This window comes from Meleagris gallopavo, unplaced genomic scaffold (assembly GCF_000146605.3).
Source record: "Meleagris gallopavo isolate NT-WF06-2002-E0010 breed Aviagen turkey brand Nicholas breeding stock unplaced genomic scaffold, Turkey_5.1 ChrUn_random_7180001870170, whole genome shotgun sequence".
In the NCBI taxonomy this organism is placed as follows: domain Eukaryota; kingdom Metazoa; phylum Chordata; class Aves; order Galliformes; family Phasianidae; genus Meleagris; species Meleagris gallopavo.
The window spans coordinates 1-576 of NW_011135102.1; the positions used below are offsets into that span (position 1 = coordinate 1).

General features: G+C 66.0%; 1 protein-coding gene across 1 annotated transcript in view; it reads left to right on the forward strand.

Moving 5' to 3' along the window:
- The first annotated feature begins 149 nt into the window (after positions 1–149).
- The window catches only part of LOC109364566 (protein FAM71E1-like), a 3,202-nt gene continuing 2,775 nt past the window's right edge, over positions 150–576 (forward strand). Inside the window, exon 1 of the mRNA XM_019611196.2 lies at positions 150–477. Coding sequence (XP_019466741.1) covers positions 394–477 — 84 coding nt within the window. The 5' untranslated portion in view covers positions 150–393. The remainder of the gene's footprint in view (positions 478–576) is intronic.

Consider the following 576-nt stretch of genomic DNA (forward strand, 5'->3'; position numbering starts at 1 on the left):
CAAGAGGTGCTTTGCACTGCCATTGGCCACGGGGCGGGGACAAGAGGAGCTGCCATTGGTCGGGGGCAGGAATAAGAGGCTCGCCATGCTGCCATTGGTCAAGGGGCGGGCACGAGAGGAGCTTTGCGCTACCATTGGCCAGGGGGCGGGAATAAGAGGCACAGCGCTGTGTCATTGGCCAGGGGGCGGGGTCAAGGGGAACTTCGAGCTGCCATTGGTCAAGGGGGCGGGCACGAGAGGAGCTTTGCGCTACCATTGGCCAGGGGGCGGGAATAAGAGGCGCAGCGCGCTGCCATTGGCCAGGGGGCGTGGCTAACGGCCTCCAAACCTTCTCGCCGCCATTTTGGCCGGCCGCCCGGCGCCATTTTGAAGCTCCGAAGGACCCCAAGGAGCATGGGGCGCCTGCGGCAGTGCCTGCAGAGCGGGGAGTACGGCGAGCTGCGGGGATGCCCCATGCTGGAGGGAGAATTCCTGCAGGCACGGTGTGGGGCAGCCCCGGGCCTTCAGAGCCTCGCCTCGCAGCCACGCATCCACCTGTGGCAACCAAAAAACTCAACCCCGTGTGACCCCGACCCC